Raw genomic sequence first — 19350 nt, forward strand, 5'->3', positions numbered from 1 at the left:
TACCTGTAAGAAACAGCTGACTAGGCTAGACAGCTTTGGTCTGACCAGAAAACAGATGTTTTACTGTACGTGCAGCACAAAAAAAAATCTCTTTCTCTTTTTGTAAGCCAGTAAAAGGATGAAAAAGCTGAATAATCCAACTAAGATGAAAATCCAATACGGCTCAGAAATTTATATAGAATTTTACATGAGGACAATGCTTTCTCCAACAATGCTATAAGATCTTGCAGTTTACTTTCTAGCTACATGACGACCAAAAAAGGTTGCCATCCTTGGAGAGGCTCAAAATTTGAATGGATATGACTGAGCAATTTTCTCCAACATCAAAGCTAGATCTTACTTCAAAGTCATATCTAACTTTGAAGATGCCAATGGTGTGAGTTGTACAGGTCCAGATGACCTCCAGCCTCCTTCCAACCCAAATTATTCCGTGATTCTTTCACCAACAGTTGTTTTATACAATAAACTGGTGTTGGTTTAAACAAAGCTTCCAGTTCTTGCTTCCAACCCACACTGCACTGAAAAGAGAGATTTTTTTCAGACTGACAAGAAAGCTAATGCCTACGTTGAGTTGCGTACCAGTGCATTACCTGGTATTAGTGCCTTGGTAGTATCAAAAATGTTGTTTTATTGAAGCTGACATTACAGTACAGCTCTGTGCTTCGAGTGCCTTTTCTTACCTCACTACAAGAATGTAACCCACTAAATATGTTTTTGCCCTTACTTGTGAAAGGCAAGGGGCTTTGCATTGACCCAGCAGTGCAGAATCTCAGGACTTCTCTGGCTTGTGCAGAGACAGGTATCATACGCCAGAGGTCCCAGCTAATGGTCAATTAATGGTCACTGCAGCAGTGCAACCTTGTAGGTCAGGGAGAAGAAAAAACAGCATTAGGGGTAACAGAAAAAATGAGTAACTGGGAAACAGTGAAAATAAAAGCATGTGAGCAGACTGCAAAAAAAAAAAAAAAACATAAAAAATAATGAAAAAGATGTATAAAAAATGTAGGAAAATAAATCCAGGCAGGCCCAAGGCTAAGGAGGCAGAACGCCCCATTATGAACATCTTCCTACTCCTGCTGGAGCACTGGGATGCTGATGACTCCCTGTAACCCTTCTCCTCCTGGTTCTGCTTGAGGATGATCTCAATCTCAGGATTCAGATGGCTTTTGGAAGCAGAGTATAACATCAGAGAAAAGAGATTAGGTAGGTTTTGTATAACAACTTTAACTATATTAATAATGAGATTTTTCTGTATTAATTTGAGCTATGAATTTTAGTGTTTTTGTAACTGGACTAATAGTAATTTCTTGTTGCATCTTTGATTAGGTTGTTAAAACATGAACCTGATAAACAACAGATTCTTAGCTCTGTATGCAACATGTGTTCCCTTTTGGCCACAGCAAGATTTTGACCATCAGAGAGCCATAGAGGCACTAAACAGATTTTTCTGAGACACTACTGTCCAGTCTTTTTTGTCCCATGAATTCATTTGAGATCTGGTGGCTGATTTGACTCCACTCCGGATGAAGTTCCATTTGCAAGGACCTAGATAGAGAACACTTCCTTTACTAGACAAGGAGACTTTGCAGGAGCAACCAGTATCATCCAGGAGAGCAAAGCTAGCTAGAACAAATTACACTTTCCCTAAAAAAGGACAGCCAGGATGAGGTAGAAATGCACACTTGAACACAGGTCTTCCCAAAAGTTCTTCCTTGGCTTTCTGGGTCCTCCCTTGAAGGACCTGCATATAAGCACATCTCTTTCTGACAGATCTTTCCTATAGTTACCAGGAAATAGCTGCAGCGTTTGCTGATAGGCATAACTTTCTCATTAGACAAGCAAAATTTGACAGATGGAGACTTTTGCTTTGTGAAGGCCAAACACAATATAAATGTTGAAAAAAAAAAAAAAAAAAAAAAATCTCCCAAGTGACAAGCAGTAAAAAAACCTGATAACCGATGTTTTTTTTCCTAGAAATTAAACATCTGTTGAGACAACAAAAGAGGCTCTGATTCGCAGGTATGAGCAATGAGAAGGTAACATGGTGAGTTTGCTCACTGTAGCCTTTAGACTACATGATGGGAGAGAGCATGTCAACATGTGGGGTTACAGAACTCTTCAAAACTGCAAGTGCTAATACACTGCTCTGCATTATACAAACACAATCACCTAGTAGATTTTTTAAAAATTGTTGATTTAGACAAAATTAACCATGTCAAACCCTACCTATGTTAAAACAGAAACACTTGTTTAAAAAGTGAGATTATATTTAAAGCATGTTAGATGTTTTTTTCTAGTTGAGTAAGGCCTACCAAACAAAGGTTGTAGAAATTCTTCAGCTTCACCGACCTCAGACTTAAGGGGGAAAAAGGAACAGTACTTAAAAAAAAAAAAAAAAAAAAAAACTTTCCAGGCCTCCCTTCCCAAACTCTGTGCCCTTGTCTCAGTATTGTAATGGAGCATCCTGCACTTTTCTATTAATTCATTCTGTTCACGAACACCATCTAAGTAGTTCTTAATTGATATATAACAAAAATGTTTTCTGTTTCTTGGTGCTTGCCACATTTTTATTTACCCAGAAAAATGTATGTATATTAACTGATTAAAAATATTTATTTTTTCCCACTCATCACTTAACATTGTATTTCCCAGAAGTGCTGTTGTAGGAGATGCAACAGTAACCAGTCAGTCAAAAAACACTCCAGACTGATAATTTGAGGGTATCTAAACAAATGGGTAAAGTCAGACTTGAATCTGCTCCCTTCATCTACCTATGAGCCAACTCAATTAATGCAGCTGTGTTAGTATGCACTCTGCCCCCAAAATGTATCCTACTTTGAGAAAAATAAATGGGACAGGTATTCCCTAAAAATAACAGAAAAAGAGAAAAAGAATATGCATACTGGGATAAACCCTCTATTAAGATGTAAAACATGCTTTCTAGAGGATGAAACAATGAGAAAACGTCAAAATAATGTAATTTTTCCTCAAGCAGCTGCTCTTTAAAGTGATAAATTAGATGAAATTTTCCTGTAGGAATGTCATTATAGACAGTCTGCCATGCCATACTTCGTAAACAGGCTATGAAGTTAGAAGAAAGCTATTTTAATTTAGAAACAGCACTGTTATTATTTCTTCCTACTTTCTCAAAATATTACTGTTTTATTGCTGAACACAACCAAACAAGATCTCTGAGGAGGCACAGGACAGTAGGTCCCAAAATACAATGCATAAGTCACTCTGCTCCAAAAACCACTGGTAGGATTAGTTGCGACTGATACTGTTCAATTTTCTTTCTGCTGGGTATTCTCTCTCTTTTGTCTTCCTTTCCCCTACTACTCCTCTCCCTCCATGAATTTCTCTTTCCCAGCTGTCTTGTGGCCTGCTGCTGAGCATCACAGTTCAGAACAACACAGGGCTCTACTTTTAGTTTTACTTCTATAAATAGTATAGAACAGATATTACCTGATTTTTGAAAGGGTTAGATTATAAATTTGAATATACTGTATAATTTCATCTAAAAGGCGATCTGTCATGGAATCAAAATCAGCAAAGGTATCATTCTGCAAAATAAAAGAAATAAAAAATAACAACTGTATTTTCTAATGCAGCAATATATATTCTGCATTCAGTCTGAATTCTTATTCCCCAGTGTTTTTTTCAATATAAAAGCACATAAATAAAAGCATCTATATTAACTTCAAACAGACACATTGCAGCTGGTTATTCTCATTTTTCAATTTTTTTCTTGTAACACAGAATAAAGTGATATACATTTTTTTGTAAGACTACTTTGTTCTAACACACCAAAACAAATCTCAATATAACAAACTGCCAGCCTTACATCTAGGCCTCCCCATACACATAATCTTATCTGTAGAGAAACAGAAGACCAAACTGCATATACAAAACTAAATCACACTGCCCATGAAATAGAAGTATGGGACAATTGCTGTAACAACGGAAAGACAGACTACATTAGCACAGTTTAATTCAGAACAACCCCCTCTCTAAAACATTACTGCCAATTCATAGCTGCTTCTCTACAATCATTAACAGTAAAAAAAATAAAAAGTGGTAGGCAAAAAATGCAGTAACTTTTCAACGCAAATTCCAAAGGATCTGTGCTAAAATCTGTAGTATTCAAAATATTCATAAATGATCTGGAAAAGGAAAGGAGGAGAATAACAAGAGATTGTTGTCAGCACCAAATTACCCAGGACAGTCAAGTCTAGAACTGACCAGAATTACAGAAACATCTTATAGTACCGCACAACTGGGTGGATAAAATGGCAAGGCTTAGAAACGCAACACAATGTTACGTCGAAGAACAGTCCTAAATATATACACACATAATAAAGTGTGTGTGCACGTGCGCACGTGTGTTATGATTAGCTACGTTAGGAAATCAATAGAAGAACAGAAAATATCAATATAGTATTTAGTAAGTCCATAGTGCATAAGCATTTTCAATGTCTGATGAAATTCTGATCATCCCATCTTAAAAGAGAGGAAGTTTGGAGATAGGCAGAAAAGGATATCATGAATAGTCAAAAAAACCTGTTCCACACCTCTTCCGCAAAAGAAGAGGCTGAATGGACTAGGTCTCAATTCCCTAGAAAAAATGCATTCAAAAACCCCATATAAATGTGTGTGAGTGTATACACACACACACACACATATATACATATCTCAATCGGCCAGTGTCAAGGAGAAGAGTCCATGAGTAGCTATTAGACTCAACGGTCTCAACGGGATTCCCAACTTGGGAAGTTTCAGAACTGCTGACTGCCAAAAACTATGAGGCAACTACCTAAGAGCAAGCACAGCTCAGTGCCTGCCCAGCCTGATCTCATGGTATCCCAGCAGCTAGCACCAGGAATATGCCACTGTGCTAAAGTAACCTTTCACTGGACCCATTAAAGACGCTCTCTATTCTATCGCTTCCCTGAAGTACATCTAATACAATACGTAGCCCAGAAAAAAAATATGTATTTATAAAAATAGGTCTTCTGTGTTTTTTTAAGTTTACCTCTTCTGAAAATATGAAAGTTCACAAAAGTTTAAGACAGCTAATTTGATACTGATTCAGTGTCATCATGCAGATCCTACAGTACAGTGACAAAGAGATCGATATTTTGTATTTCTCAGATCTTGTGAAATAAAAATTTCCCTTCTTCCCCTACCAATTTCTAAAATATTAAAATCAAGGGTATTTTATCTATAATTCCGCCTAGTTATGCTGAGAACTTAGAGGATTTCAGTATATACAACAAAACAGCAGCAACAAATATTATTCATTATATATCTACCTTCGGTTTTGTATTAGGTGTTGTAATTACTTTAATACAAACTACAGATCAAATCACAGACTCTGTGAGGGGACTTATTTGCATGAAATACATTGAAATCATCATTTCCTGCTAAATGCAATAAAAACATACAGAAGGTGGCAAACTGCAAGGCAACAGTGTCATTAAATATGTCTGAAAATGTACACTATTTATTGCTTTACAAAAATTCTTTTGATGTTGGCAAATACCTGATTCCTCTCGGACATAAGAAAATCTATTCTCCCTCCAGGCAGCCCTAGCTCAATGTAAGTCTTCACTAATCTGAGATCAGCGCTGTTACCTTAAAAGGGAAAACAATCAAGAGTTACATACTTTTTACTGCAAGTTAAACTTGCAGAAAATAGAATACTGCAATAACTCGGCAGCACAGCTTTATATTTAAACACAGCTAACGATATTCTCACCCCTAATTAAAATTCAATGAGACCTGGGAAGATAAACTGCTATGTCAAATACAATGTAGAAAAAGTCTGTAAAAATGACATTCAACTTAGCCACCACTTAAAAAAGGATTTAGGAAGTCATGTTTGATGAGTTTGTCTCAGCACCCAATAGATACATAGCACTCTGAACATTAAATACTTAAAAATCTGATTAACTTTGATAAAAGTCAGTTAAAGTTCTCTGAGCTAATTTAAAGAACTTGGTGAAGAGGCAAGGAATAAGGGCATATTAGAAAGCTTTTTGCAGGGTAAAAGTCAAAGTGGACTGTCAGCAGATAAAGATACATTAAAAGTGGTACACAAGACAACTAAAGCTAGTTTAGCCAGCCTCCGAAAGATTCCCCTACATCAATGATCGCAAATAACTTTGGAGTTTGTCAGGAAAGAATAAGGCCCTTTTCCTCCATCACTCCACATTCACCATCTAAACCATCGTAAGATTACCAAGAAAGGCAACTCCTACTGCCCTAATTAGAGAACAAGGTTCTTATTTAAATCAGTTATTAATAACTGATTTAAATAGTAAGGAGAATCCCTATTTCTTTAAAAAGAAATCTGACTATATGGACTATTTGAAGGCTTCAAAGACATGTTTTTAAACAATAGTTTTTATGGTTAACTTTTATATCAACTCTTGGCACCCAATGGCACCTGAACATTTATGCTAGTAAGAAGGCACATTCAGAGTTCAACGTTAAAAGTGCTTAACAATGGGTGCTTTCTGCCCATAAGCAGAAAGAAAAGCTGTATTTTTTTTTTTTAATTTAGGAATTCAAAAGATGAACAAGAAAGTCCTGCAAATATAAAAATGGTCCAATATTTTGTGTGTTGCTTTGTTGATTTCCTCACATCGTTCATTTTAGAAGCTTCACAAAAAGAAACAGAAAGACTGATGGCAGAAAGCTATTAAGAAAAACAAACCAGAGGGGATATCACTTCTTAGCATGCACTTGTGCTTCAAACTAAAAGCAGGTGAAAAGATTCAAGCTGTTCACATTTTCCCAACTTCTTGCATTTAGCAGGAGACTTACTCATTTCTACTACAATATTCTCTCCATCCTTGGAGATACGTTAAAACTTGACCGGACATGGTCCTGGGCAGTCTGCTCTAGTTGCTCCCATTTAGAGCAGGGGGGTTGGACTAGAAGATCGCCAGAATCCCCACCAACCTCAACCAGCGATTCTATGACACGTATGATTCTATCTAACGTTTTAAAATCTAATACTTGATGTTTGCAGTAATGTCTCATTTTACATGTAGAATTTTCCTCATAATATGATACATGCACTGAATTTTCATCGACAATGTAACATTAGCCTATTACCAGGGTATGGGCAAATATCTGTATGTAATAAAAACTAGAAGATTTACCTAATTTGAACTATGACATAAACTGAGCTTATGTGTACAGAAGTTTTGAAGAGAAATGTTACATAAAATTCTTAATTTAAATGATTTCATGGAATAAAGTGTCAAAGCCAGCCTTACAAAGTCAGGTTCCCATTTCCTTTCAGTGAACCTATTTCAGCAAGGTTTAGTTCAGAGTTCAAATGACATAAGGTAAACTTGACTGATGTGAGTAATCTGAACCGATATCTCATTCAGTATCAGCTTTCCCTGCATACCGTCTAGGCCATGGACGCAGACTATAAGATGTATTCCATCTTCTGAATAGTCATCCTCTTCCATACTAAAATAAGGTATCGAAGAAGCCAGTTTGAAAACATCACTATACATAAATCCAGGAAGTTTAAGTTGCTTCAGTTCTTCTTTAGCCTGGAGGAAACTGGAACAGAACAATATTTATGATAAAATATTTACTATACTATGAGTAGACAAATGTAGGGTCTCCTAAGGTAGAGTTCTCTACTGTCTTTTTACTTTTGCATTCTATTTAATTGGTACGAAGGAAAAAACATTTGTCAAATTAGTATCTTCACAAAATAAATTAGTCCTTCAAAATATTTTTTCAGTTCAGCTTCCTGAAGAACCTTTTCTCCTATAACTAAATTCATAACCCAAGCTCCACTCCCTTCTCCTTTGAACATCTCTGCAAACTGTGAAGTATTTCTGAAGCCACTAAAGATGTTGATTTAATTGTGGTCTTGAGTAGCAACAGCTCTGCTTAAATGCAATGCTAACAAAATTACATGAACTATAATGTGATCTGAAATCAAGTCAAAGATTGACTTTTGATAATTCCTGCCAAACTTGAAACTTATTTTCTAGGTCTGTGGGGAGCTGTAGACAACACTGCAATTGCTCTCCAGAAAGTCCTTCTGATAGAGGGAACAACTGATACTTACTTCAAACAAAAACAGATCCAGACCTCCGATCTTTTACATATCATGTGAGGATTTACACTACATAGTTTAAAATAGCTGAGCTCCCCACATGCTAGGAGTTCCTCCTTCCCTTCCCCTCCTCATAGTTTCTTTGAGTAGGACCTTCCTACAGGATTAATCATATTTCAGAGTTTCTTTGCAACACTTCACATATTTGTTTCATGCCAAAAGTTTTCCTCTTCCCTATATCCCTTCCCTCCTTATTTCATCTGTTCTGCACAATCCCTCACAGTGTCACCCTGGAATCTTGTCCTCCTCAGGCTCTCCAGCCTCGTGTTCCTCCCATTCTACTCTTCTCCTTCTCTGTTTTCTTGCCTTTCTCTTTCTTTCATTCCTCACTAACTGGCAAAAGCCAGTCAGCTAGCCTCAAAACAGTCAGCTTAAACAGGTCTCATTGCTGTCTGTTGGTCTCAAGTAATGTTTTATGAACCAAATGTATCAAAATTAGTTCTCTAAAACAACTCCTGATGTCTGGAATTCCAATTATCCTACCCTGCAGAACACTGCTCTCCCCAGGGCCAAGCCCCTGTTTTTACTCCCACCAAGTTCCCCCTTTCTTTCATGGTTACAAAACACCCTAAATATTCCATTTTTCATCTCTCCTATTCCATGCCACTATCCACCCTCTGCTTCCCATTTTCTGTTATATCAGAAGTTGTGTTTCTGTCCTCTCACTTTTATTCTTGCTTTCTTCCACCACCACTAGATCCTTGTTAGTGTCCTCAACTGCTTCCCACAAGCTCTCTCGTCTTCCTATTTCTTCATTTCTCTCTGCAAAGTTTTCTTCTTTCTGATAGCAACATGTTACTTCCACTGCACTACATTAAACTGCTGCTTTCTATGTTCACGTAGCAGTAGGGGGTATCAAGGAAAATGCCCATTTGCAATACAAGAGGATACAATCTGGAATCTGTGATGTTCCTCTAAATTCAGTTTTTATTACCATACTGCAGTGTAATTGGGAGTACTATGGTCTTTCAGGTGTTAAATTTTGGTATTTAAGTTAAGACTAAAAATAAGGCCATCAACTTGGCCAGTATCACACACAGCTTTGCTTAACCAATTTGAATGGTCAACAAGTTACAGGGCTTTTTTGACTTCTTATTTTTCAAAATCAAAGCATGTTTTCCTATACTTACTGTTTCAACTGTTTCCATTTCATAAAACACCATTATTATGCTCAGTAGCTATTACTGTATCACTTTTTGGCTGAATGCTTATTTTTTAAAAAAATGGTATTACTACAGAAAAACAAAATCTATTTTGCTTGAAGTTTGTCAAAACCACTACCAGGGTAACTGATGAAAGGAATTCTGTGCTAACACCTTTTACCTGAACATCTAAAACGTGATGCAACTGCAGCATGCAGGATCAACAAGCTACAATTCTGGGGGCACTGGGGAGCCTAAGCGTGCTTCTTTTTCCCTTCTACACATCACTGACACCATTTCTGAGGGTAAATAAACTTTGTTTTAAAACAGTCACTTACGCTAGCATTTGAGGTTTTGGGGAGCTTTCATACCAGGAAACAGATGAAGCTGAGCTGTAGGATGTGCTGCCTGGCTGCTGAGTAATTGCATCAGATTTAGTCCTTGATGAGCAGATAACATTGCAAGGAGAGTCTCTCAGAGCAGAAGGAAAAGACAGGCAACCAGGAGTACAGACAGGAGGCACAGTTATCCCATCTCCTAGATACCCGCTATCAGTCCTCTCAGATCTCAGAGTTCTCTCTTCTGCAAAACCACGATCCTGGTCTGGGTCAGCACTGGAAGCTCCATCTAAAATACTATAGTCCGTTTCTTCATAATACCCGTTTTCAATCATTTCTTGATCCTCGTTGTCTTCTTCATCTTGTTGAGAAGAGCAAATCACTTGTTTTTCATATGTTTCCTTTTGAGGGCTAACAGGATTGCTGTTGTCCATCGGCCAAATATCTGAAATATCTGTGCTGCTTCGAGAGCCAAAATAGTTTTCTACAAGCCCTTGCTTTACTATATCAGTACTACTGGTTGGAGAAAAATTATCTGTACCAGTTTCACTTTTAACTATTAACAATTCTTCAGTTGTCTCCTCTACTCCTAAAGTTTCATTATGTTTTCGTTCATTGGTTTTTTCAATCTCACACTCAGCATTTACGGATGAACAACCTGACACAACAGATGGCTCACCCATACAAGTAATTTCCAAAGGCAATTTATCTGTTTTTTCTGTAGTGTTTTGATGCTTTTCAAGGTCCTGAGAATCCTTGGAAGTTGCACCAAGGTTTGCCCGTGGGCTGTAACTTTTGTTATCAGTAGATGTATCGTCATCTGAAGCAACTAAGCGCAAAAGATCTTTTGTGTCTGAATGTGAGGAATGTATGGACAGAGTTTCATTATCTGAATGCCCTGAAAATACAACACACTGTTGCTGCAAATTGTTATTTGGTTTTTCACTGTCATCGCATTTTGGTAAGTCAATTGCTCCAAGATCCAATACAGTTTTGCTGTCACTTAGCTGGCATTCAGGTACAATAGATATCTTTGAATTTTCATCAGGTGACAGCTCATCATCTGAAGGCAGAGAATTTATTGATGTCAGGGATGACTGTATTTCACTTACAGCACTGGTACTCTCAGTACAATGGCTTTCTATTGCATTTTTTATAGCACAGTCTGGTTTTAGCAAAAGCTGAGGAAATAATCTTTCACTAGTGTATGCACTTTGCCCTGGAACATTTTCAAAAACCTGATCAGGGTTGGGGTGAGTTGCAAAAGAACTTGGTTCGCTTTCTACACCTGAATCTGAAAACCTAGAGGAGGCACAAGTTACACTAACATCTGGTAATTTAGTCATGTCTCTACTTACAGAAACTGGAGTTTCTTTTGTAGAAAGAGCAGGCTGATAACTTCTTGCTCTTGTGAAGACATCACCAGTATGTCGGAAATTTCTTTCATGGACATCTTCCTTCCCAAATACTTGTTCTCCTGAGTTCAGCTGATTTTCAGATTCTGAAGCCTGAATATGGGATGTCACCAAATTCTCTCCTTGCAGTCCATCTTGTGGAAACTCAGCCCACGATCCAATGTGAACAGTTACTTTCTCCCCTTCGTAGGGATTCTTATTACTCGGTTTGACCTCAATTGTCCTGACACCTGATGAAGTTGGCTGACCTTCATGACAACCGTCAAGCGTACCTCCGGGCTGCAAAGCACTATCTGTTTCTGTAATTCCAGGACCTGCCTGGGAGATATTAAGTCCACCAAAATCGGCCACATTTGCACAGTAAGAATTCACTGGGCTACACTGACTTGGTTGAACACTTTCAACCTTGGCAGTCTTTTGCTCAGTTCTAGATGGCAAACATGCAAGTTCTGTTTGACTTATTTGCCTTGTGCAGGTCTTTGTATCACAAGGAAATCCACCTAACATAGGGTCTAGCCCTTCAGTAGCATTACATGAAGGTCTGACCTCTGAGCTTCTAGAGGAATCTTCCAGTGCTGCACTTTTCAAGCATTTGTAGCCCACTAAGACCACAGAGTCCTTAGAGTTCTGTTTCACAATTTTTTTTGTGTTCTCAGGTTTCATCGTTTTCATAAGCTTAGTAACCTTAACTTTGGATTTATTTGCATCTTCATTTTTCCCTTTCAAAGATTTTGTTAGCAGCTTTTCACTTTCTGCATGCCAAAGGTTGGAGGCACCTGCAGGTCTTATTTTCAATTCTGGGCTAGTAAAGCCAGCTACAAAACCTTCTTCAGCCTCAATTTTATCCAGTTTATTGGACTCTGACCTTGGAAGATTCTGAACTACCAACCAGGGTACATCCAGATCTTTTATCAAAAAAAGTGAGAAAGAAAGTATTGTTTACAACAAGATTATGCAAATAACTGAGGTTATAAAACATTAGTAATTATAGAACTTTACAAATCCTCAAAACTCAAACCATAGCAACATCTCATAGAAAATGAGAATATACTCTGTCACAGTCAGGAAGAAATGCAAAGAAAAACACTCAATTTTTCTATCACTTTTGCTCATTTCTCCAAAGAGAAAACTGCAATAAGGTTTTTATTTACCTTCAGTAATTGAATCTAAATACCGATCTTCAAAGATTATAGGTAGGGAGTTCGTATCTCCATCTAGTTCACTGCATTCAACAGGGAGGGGCGGGAGAGAACTGCAGAAGGAAGTATTTTTGATAGCTGCGCACATTTGTAGATGACTTTGAGCACTGAAAGAAAGAAAGTCATCCTATATGACAAAATACAAGTATTTATATTTACATTAGCAGAAATTAGTAGTAGTTTAACTCACTTCAGGAGAATGTTTTTTACAAACTACTTACTTAATAGAAAGGCTGTTCTATTACTACATTTGAATTCTACTGCCTTAACTTCTTATATGATCTTCATTAAAAAACTTTAAATGTGTATTTAGAGCATTTTCTCCTGAATTTGTTACATAAGTATTTCTACAAGATAGTATTTCTACACAGCATAAGCTATAGAATAAATACTGCTGGGTGCTATATATTGTGCACTTCAAAAGGCTACTCACTGTAGTTCTTGGTAGGCAAGGGCAGCTTGCCTAGGATGCTCAAGACAAAAGAATGCTTCTGCAAATCTGCGCACCTGCAAGATCCAAATAAAGTAAGAGCTGATTTTATATTACAACAGTTTTTGAAAATTGACCAGGATTCCCACACTGCAATGTTACTAACTTGCATGGACTACACAGACAATGATTTTTTATAAATGCCCAGTTCAGCTGTACGAGGGAGCAGATGCCATGGACAAGACTATCAACTGAAAAGAGAACTTTAACTTATGCCCTGGATGACTGAGGGAACTGCATTAGACTCAGTTGCCTGCTGAAAACTCAATTATAAAGAAATGAATCATCCAAACAAGGCTCATCTGGAACACTAACATGCAAAAATATTAAGAGGAATTCAAAACATTCCCGTAGGGATGCAAGTGCGAGTTTGCACCGGACCCCACGGGCAGGCATTGCACCCCAGCAGGTCCCCATCCTCGGCAGTGCAGCGAAAGCCAAGCCGTGTGTAGTAGCTGGCCACGTCCTCAGCATGGACACGGCACTGGGCAAATCCGCTGCGTTAACTGGCAAACACAAACCTTTAAGGACCAAGTTTACTTTTGTTAAAAGATAAAGAACTGCTGAGAAGCAACTGAAAGCTCCTCTTCATCCTGATAAATCACCACAGAAATGTTTAGAGAGCGCATCAGTTGGTCAAGTTTTATGTTTTGTAGCTTCCACCTTTTCTTTTTCCCCTTATTTTTTTAATTAAAGAAAATTTGGGGAAAAAATCTCCAAGGTATTTAGAAAAAACACTCTCCAGACTTCACTATAAGCTTCAAGCCCTTCCATCTCAGCATTAGAATCCAGTTTATTGTATTGTACAGAATTAACCTCAGTGAGGTTATCTCAGTGAGGCACATCATCTATGAAGTGCCTTGGACAATATTTTAAAGTCAAAGGAAGTAAAAGAAAACATTAAATCAGATACTTCCTTGTAAAGACAGCTTCCAATCTCAGTGATCATAAGCACATGCACACACAAACAGAAGAGACCTACGTGCTACAAGTTTGCGTGTACACAAGGTGGGCTAGAATCAGAGCACCCCTAAGTAACATCCTCTGTGTTTTCCCAACTAGCATATTAAATGGGTATCTACCTTCTAAAAATGTAATTTACTCACAGTTAACCCTTAATGTTCTCTCCAGAAAAGGACAACACTCCCTCTACAGACATCTACTGTTTCAAAACTAGGTTTTTAAAGCAATTGATCATCATGATGACTGGCTGTCATCCTAAATAACTTAAAAATAATCAAGAGATCTTAATCAGCTGTATGACAGGAAATAAAATAATAACAGGAATATTTCCCAATTAGTAGATGTTTCTGTGATGCCAGACCAAGAATAGAGCATAAAACTGTTTCTCAGCAGGAAAGGGAGGTGGGTTTGAATTTAGCTGCAGTCAGTCACTTCATCACGTAAAGTAACAGGAATTATAGGGAGAACAGGTCTTGACAATTCTGCCATTGACTGCTTAGAAAAGCAAGAGGAAGGGTTTCTTTTGTTTGCTATTCGTAACTGTTCAAACAATTCCAGTACTTCTGGAGAAAATCCAATGACCAGCTCCAGTGAGCTCTCAGTACAACAGCAAAGGCACAACGCTAGTAGAAAGCAAACTTCGGACTGCTCCAAATGCCCAGATAAATTAATATTCTGAAGGGGAAAAATGCAGTATATATATATTATCATTATATTTTTGGACTTATCAAACTGAAAGGAATGATTTTGGAGTACCATGTTCAGACCTACCAGAAGATGTCACTATGGAACAAATATCTCCTATAAGCTAATATAGTGTGCCAAATTTTGTAATACTAAAATAACATATCTCAAGTAGTTTTTTCAATAAAACTCAGTTAAAAAATTTATTATTAGGAGGATATTATAGGTGACAGATGCTCCAATAAGCCTAAAATTTCCCACCTTTTTAATGCAGCAATTAAAACCTGGTAGAGCTTTTTATGAGATGTATTCAAAGTGATTGTAAGGTATTTAAAATATACTATTTCATTATAACCTTATTTTCTAACAACATTCCAGCAAAAACAGCTGTTTTATAAGCATATAAAATCAATGCACAGGGAGTGAAAGTTATTTGACCAAATGCTGAGGGCAGGAACTTCTAGGGAGCTATTTTACTATAGACATCTAAACCAGCCATATGAATGTGTTCTAGAAGTGTTTGTTTCTCTTGGATTAATACAAGACTTTCTCAGGGAGAATCTCCTGTAGAAAGCGCAGACGATATAGTATTGTAAGAGGAAATGGTAAAATTAAGAGACATTTAGCATCCAGAAAAGAATACAACAGAGTATCTGCCTTTAGGAAGACAATGAAGCATAACGTAACTGCAGAACTCACTAAAACATTGCTAGTAGACACGTCTTTTTCCAAAACAAAGATCAACTTTTTCAGTTATAACAATGATCACCTTTGAGCCCAGTGGTATTAATTTAAGAGACTGAGCTTTCCTCAAAAGCAAGCCACTCTAAGGACTATGGGAGATTCCCCATCTCACACTGTTATACTGTGAGTACAGATTCATACCTCCAGAAAACAGCATTTCTGCAGCTTTGATTAAAAAATAACTTTTTTTAAGTGACAGTAGGCATATAAGCAATTGGAAGAGGAAAAAAATGTAGGTATGAAACCAAATGTCACTTTTTTTTTTTTTTTTTTTTTTTTTTTTTTTTTTTTTTTAGGAGAGGGAGGAAGGGACCTTCTCTTTTGTGAAAACTGGAAGGCATCACAAATATACTTTTAATATGCACAATATCTCAACTCAGTGTAATTAACTACTTTGATTTACCTTTATTAAAATAACTGCAGTGAAATTCAATTTTTAAGGTATTTGGCAGTTAGAGAGACTGAATTAAATCAGAGCGCTCAAAAAGAACCACATTGAAGAAACTATGCACACATCATTCCCATTACCCAATATATTTTATATTTTAGCACCAGGACCAACAAAAATATTAAAGCTTATTCTTGCTTATTAAATACATATTTCTAAAAACACTAACATAGCAGCAGTGGAATGCAAGCACAGGTTAACTGAAATAGTATTCTCCTTTTATAGCTTCTACCAGAATTAACTTCAAGGATTCCTGAATTTATATGAACAGCATGTAGTGATAAGTAAGACGACAGAGGAACAGTGAAATGATCACAGGTTCTTACTGCTGGCATGTCTAATCTAACAAATAAATCTTTCTGAAAGATTTAATTTGTCCTCCTGACTAAGCCTTGAACTTCTCATTAACAATGTAGTTTATCAAGTCTTTATGGTCCATCCCCTCCAGAATCTAAAGAGAAAAGCTTTTAATGCAAGGGACAGAAATGAAGGTTAGACCAATCAGATCTTTGAGAGCTAAAATGTTGAAGCAGATTTTAGCCCATGACAGTTAAAATATTTAAATCACTGATGGCATGTATTCTCCTTAACCACTAGCAAACTGCCTGCAGCTTTACAAGAGCAGCTTTTAGATAGCTTCTTAAGATGACCTTTTCCATAATGTGTTGTGATAAATGCATGGGTTATGATCTCAGACAGTAAAGATGTCAGGCCAGCTGAAATCCAAGTTGTGTGCTTTGTTTTGTTTTTTGTTTTAATAAATCCTAGTCTGAAAACTTTAAAACGTCAGGTTTGTTCAAATCTTTGATAACAAAAGTGGGGAAGAAAAAGTATTTATTAGGAGATGAAAGCACAGCTTTAGCTAATACTTGAAAATTGTTCAATCTGAGAATCAGTGTTGCTGTGATTCTGCCCATAGAAAACCCACAGCAACTGTATATACATGCATATACATATATATATATGATAAATAGACAGATAAATAGAACAACTTTCTGCGAGCGTGGTTATTGCTGCATATATATACACATTATATACACACATACACACATATACACATACATATACATATATATATATATGCTTGCTCACATCTCAATTCATTTCTGATTTTAAAATCCTGCTTAAGAGCCCCTTCACAGCTTATGATTGTTATAAATTCTTAACTCAGGAAAAATATACTTCATCGCATGACTTGAGTAGACAGCCTAGATATAGCAGTAAAATGGGCAAGCACTAGGCATGCCTCTTGAATAAAAATATATCATTCTACACAAATACCTCTTGTGCCACAGCCTACCCTTTGCCTTCTGAACTGCATTTTTTATTCAAAAGTTCAATAAATTAGTTGGTTTGTATTTTATATATTATATTCCAAGAACAAGCTCTAACAGGATACATGAGCCAACAAATGCAATCCAACAGCTCCGTTTATGATTCAACTTCCACAAATAAAGTTAGGAAAGTTAGAATTTGGAATCTCATTTTCATACCTATTTCCATAACAATGTGACATGTCCTGTATAATGCCAGAGTCAATACTCACTCTCAATGTGTGATGCTCCTGTGCTAGCAGTGCTGTGACTTCCTCTTGTAAGGTAATGACCTCCAGAAATTGCCCCCAGAGAGCCATTAGAAGTGAGCACAGCTGAGCGAGATTCATATTTATAAGTTCTGCCAGTTCATCAGGATTTTCCATTTTCTGAAATTTGGAAAAAATATTGACACAATTGTTGCCCATAATGTGCAGACACAATCACACACACATACACACAAATACTTCTCCTAAGAATTTTAATTAAAAATTACTTCCATTTTTGACTGCTTTGTCTAAATATCAGAACCGGATTATTTATGTTGCAACACTAACAGAATACTTTGTGTTGCTTTAAATATTATCCAGTTGTCTTTTAAATTTAGGACTCCTGATCTTAAAACAACAGTTTAAGTACAAGTTGCAACCATTTTATTTCCTACAACTCAAAACTTTAGTGTGACTATAAAGAATAGGAGCCAGGAATTAGAAAACAATCAATACCAACCATATTGCAATTCAATGCAATCATGAAGGTACGTTTTTAAAAAAAGAGATTTTCCGTTTCAGAATAGTCGCAGCTGACTATAACACCAAAGAGGGGAAGGAAACAGCACGGGGACAAGTCCCCCCCCGAACGGGGGGCGACCCCCCTTGGGCGAACTGCTCGCACGCAGCTCGCTACTGCTGCTCGATTTTACCACGCTGTTACAGGAGACCGTCAAAAAGGAGCATTTCAGACTATGAATGCAGAAAATTCAAAATGGGATTTTGGTACAGTGCCGCTACCGCCACAGCAAGACGCCACGTGAACAGCTAAGTTCTGCAGTTGAGAAAATTCGCTTTGAACGGGGAACTGTTGAAAGAAATGCTGGCAAAAACTACACAGGAAGTTACTACTGAAACCAGCAGTTCATTCCCAAGTAACGTAAGAAATCAGCATGCTCTAATTTTGTATTTATTTCACTTATGTAACAAATGAAGAAAATAGTACCTTTACTTCTTCACACAGTTCTGTAAGACGAACTTCTACATCTATGTTCTCTGCAAAGAGGAGAGACGAGTACACGTGAAAAATGTTTTTCCCCATGTTGCGGAGCAAAAATAGTTATCTCATACACCAATTTAAACACACATTGAAAAGAACAGAGGCCATGAATTAAAATTCGATGCCATGGTAAACACAATAATCAGTCCCAAAATCATGTAAATTTTGAAATCCAGTTAATTTCTTATTAATTGCTGAGGTTAAGGACAGAACATAACCAACTAAAACCAAGTTTTATTTATCTGAACAGTAAGCTAAGCTACCTACATGCATAAAAATACAGCTGTTTAATTGCCTAAGGAATTATATTTTGCTCAAAAACTATTCTTTACATAATACTGAGATACTGAAAGGATGATTAAGAATAATTTAATCTTCCACAGTACGGCAACTTAAACTGGATTACAATCTGGAAAGACTTATTTCTTAAAAATAAGTCTTCTTTCATATGGAAGGCTATGAACCCAATGGTTAACCTTGTTAACCACTCCAATTCTACTCAAGCGATCCCAATCAATTAAATAATAATTTATGACTACGATTTGATTTCCTTCTTTACCTGAGGTACCAGTAATAAAACGGCAACTTATGGCCCCTAAAACTGTTTGTGACCAATATTTATATTTAAATTTATTCTTGAAACACAATATTAAGGGGAAAAAAACCACCATATTTCTTGAAAACATACATACCAACAAAACACACCTCCAATCCCACAATATAAATAATAATAATAATAATAAAACAAAAAGATATGGACAAGGAACATAAGTTTACCAAATGGCAACCGTGCTTTTATTTAATTTACCCTTGAATAATAACACCTAGATTTGCTGAATACGTACTGATTTTCAAATAACTGCATCTATTATACTTAATGCCATTATACCTAATACCAAACAAATTAACTCACCTAAAGTTCTGAGAAAACCTACAACTTTCAGAAATGCATGAAGCACTCAGAAACAAGATCAGAAATGTTTCTGAAAGATACTGAATAAACCTGTTAGCTAAATAGGACTTGAAGATAATTATTTTGAAAATGTATGAAAACTGTTTAAGACAACACTTTGGTTGTGTTTGCAGCTGCACAAGTTTTGTCATTAGTGAAAAAATTAAATGGCTAGTTTATCAGACCCAATACTGAGCCTTTATCTTCACTGTCACACTGCAGTGTGTAATAGGTTTTGAAA

At 36.7% G+C, this 19350-nt stretch overlaps 1 protein-coding gene across 7 annotated transcripts in view; it reads right to left on the reverse strand.

The window, feature by feature from the left end:
• Positions 1-19350, reverse strand: part of FAM135A (family with sequence similarity 135 member A) — an 80177-nt gene that overhangs the window by 18349 nt on the left and 42478 nt on the right. For 4 of the 7 annotated variants that reach the window (XM_062572858.1, XM_062572855.1, XM_062572856.1 and 1 more), the window contains 8 exons: positions 18104-18153; positions 17122-17277; positions 12680-12753; positions 12199-12353; positions 9633-11952; positions 7424-7584; positions 5543-5634; positions 3466-3563 (listed from right to left, as the gene is read on the reverse strand). In XM_062572858.1, the coding sequence (XP_062428842.1) occupies positions 3466-3563; positions 5543-5634; positions 7424-7584; positions 9633-11952; positions 12199-12353; positions 12680-12753; positions 17122-17277; positions 18104-18153 (3106 nt within the window). The remainder of the gene's footprint in view (positions 1-3465; positions 3564-5542; positions 5635-7423; positions 7585-9632; positions 11953-12198; positions 12354-12679; positions 12754-17121; positions 17278-18103; positions 18154-19350) is intronic. The other 3 variants (XM_062572857.1, XM_062572860.1, XM_062572862.1) reach the window with 3 other exon arrangements.

This window comes from Rhea pennata, chromosome 3 (assembly GCF_028389875.1).
Source record: "Rhea pennata isolate bPtePen1 chromosome 3, bPtePen1.pri, whole genome shotgun sequence".
Taxonomy (NCBI): Eukaryota; Metazoa; Chordata; class Aves; order Rheiformes; family Rheidae; genus Rhea; species Rhea pennata.